We start from the raw sequence: 1302 nt of genomic DNA, 5'->3' as shown, positions 1-1302 counted from the left end.
GGCATGCCAGAGATATCGGAAGAGTTTGAGATCATGAACATACCACCTTCGAGATACCTATGCTCCGTACCGGTATTGGCGCCTCCCCCAGCCCCGAACCAGACAGCTGCAGCGCTTGCGAAAGCAGAGGAAGCACGAGAGCTAAGCAGAGCCTCAGTGCGAGGATGGGAGCTGATGAGCGATTTGGAAAACCAATGTTTATTCTACATGTCCGGGTGGTGGAGCTACAAGTTCTGCTACGGCCAGGACATCGTCCAGTTCCATGCCCTACCGAACAACGTCAAGGGAGGCCTTCCCGTTAGAGATCCGCATAGCCAGGAATACGTGTTGGGAAGGGTGCAACAACACCAGCATCAATCGCAGCCGAACAAGCGCGAAGGGCAATGGAAGGGCGAACAGGCCCCTCTTCAACAGCAGGCGAACACGCCGCCCAATACAGAGCTACAGATCAAGGGCGACCAGCGATATCTAGTACAGCGCATGGAAAGCGGGACAGTTTGCGACTTGACCGGCCGAGACAGGACGATTGAAGTGCAGTATCACTGCAATCCAGGCTCAATGGGTGATCGCATTGGCTGGATCAAAGAGATCACAACATGCTCCTACCTGATGCTGGTTCAAACCCCTCGGCTCTGCGAGGACGCCGCTTTCCTGCCCCCTAAGGAGACTAGGGCACACCCTATCAGCTGCCGACTCATCATAGGCTCAGACGAAGAGGCAGCTGCCTGGCACCAGCGTAAGACACTAGAAGCGAGGGAAGCAATGGGCGTTGGCGACAAGGAGCACCTAGAGGTGGCGCAGGCTGGACAACAAAAACTCGAGAATGGTGGGCAGAGAACCCCGGCACAGCAGCCAAACCAGTTCAAGGGTATGCAGGTGGGAGGTGTGATTATTGGGAGTGGCCAGCGTAGCAACACCGAAGATGGACAGCCACTGCCGAAGCTCAAGCCGCCACGCAACTTCGTCTCTGGGAAGATATCTGGTGGGCCGCTTGTCGAGGTCCTCGCCCACGCCAAGAGTAAGGCTGATGGCGGCAAGGTGGAGGTGATGAGCGAGGAAGAGATCGAGAAGCTAAACCTCAACCCCGAGGCCATTGAAGAGTTTCAGCGGGAGTTGCAAAAGCTTGCTGGTGATAAGGGGTGGAAGTTGGAAGTTGTCGAGGTTCCTGGCGAGATTCCTGAGATTCGAGGCGTAGTGGAAACCGATGAGAAACAAGGCAGCGATGACAAGGAGAACGAGAAGGTCAAGGATGGCAAAGAGGGCGAGGGAAGTGAAGAGAAGTTCTTCAAAGAAGAATTGTAA

At 55.2% G+C, this 1302-nt stretch overlaps 1 protein-coding gene across 1 annotated transcript; it reads left to right on the top strand.

Moving 5' to 3' along the window:
- Nucleotides 1-207: 207 nt before the first annotated feature.
- On the top strand, nucleotides 208-1302 carry UCRPA7_4203 (putative glucosidase ii beta subunit-like protein; the record flags this gene model as incomplete). Its single annotated transcript, XM_007916800.1, has 1 exon — nucleotides 208-1302. One exon carries the CDS (start codon nucleotides 208-210, stop codon nucleotides 1300-1302), a length of 1095 nt encoding a protein of 364 aa, XP_007914991.1.

This window comes from Phaeoacremonium minimum, assembly GCF_000392275.1.
Source record: "Phaeoacremonium minimum UCRPA7 unplaced genomic scaffold PA7_03_scaffold_330, whole genome shotgun sequence".
Lineage (NCBI taxonomy): Eukaryota > Fungi > Ascomycota > Sordariomycetes > Togniniales > Togniniaceae > Phaeoacremonium > Phaeoacremonium minimum.
This window is presented reverse-complemented; position numbering and strand designations above follow the sequence as displayed.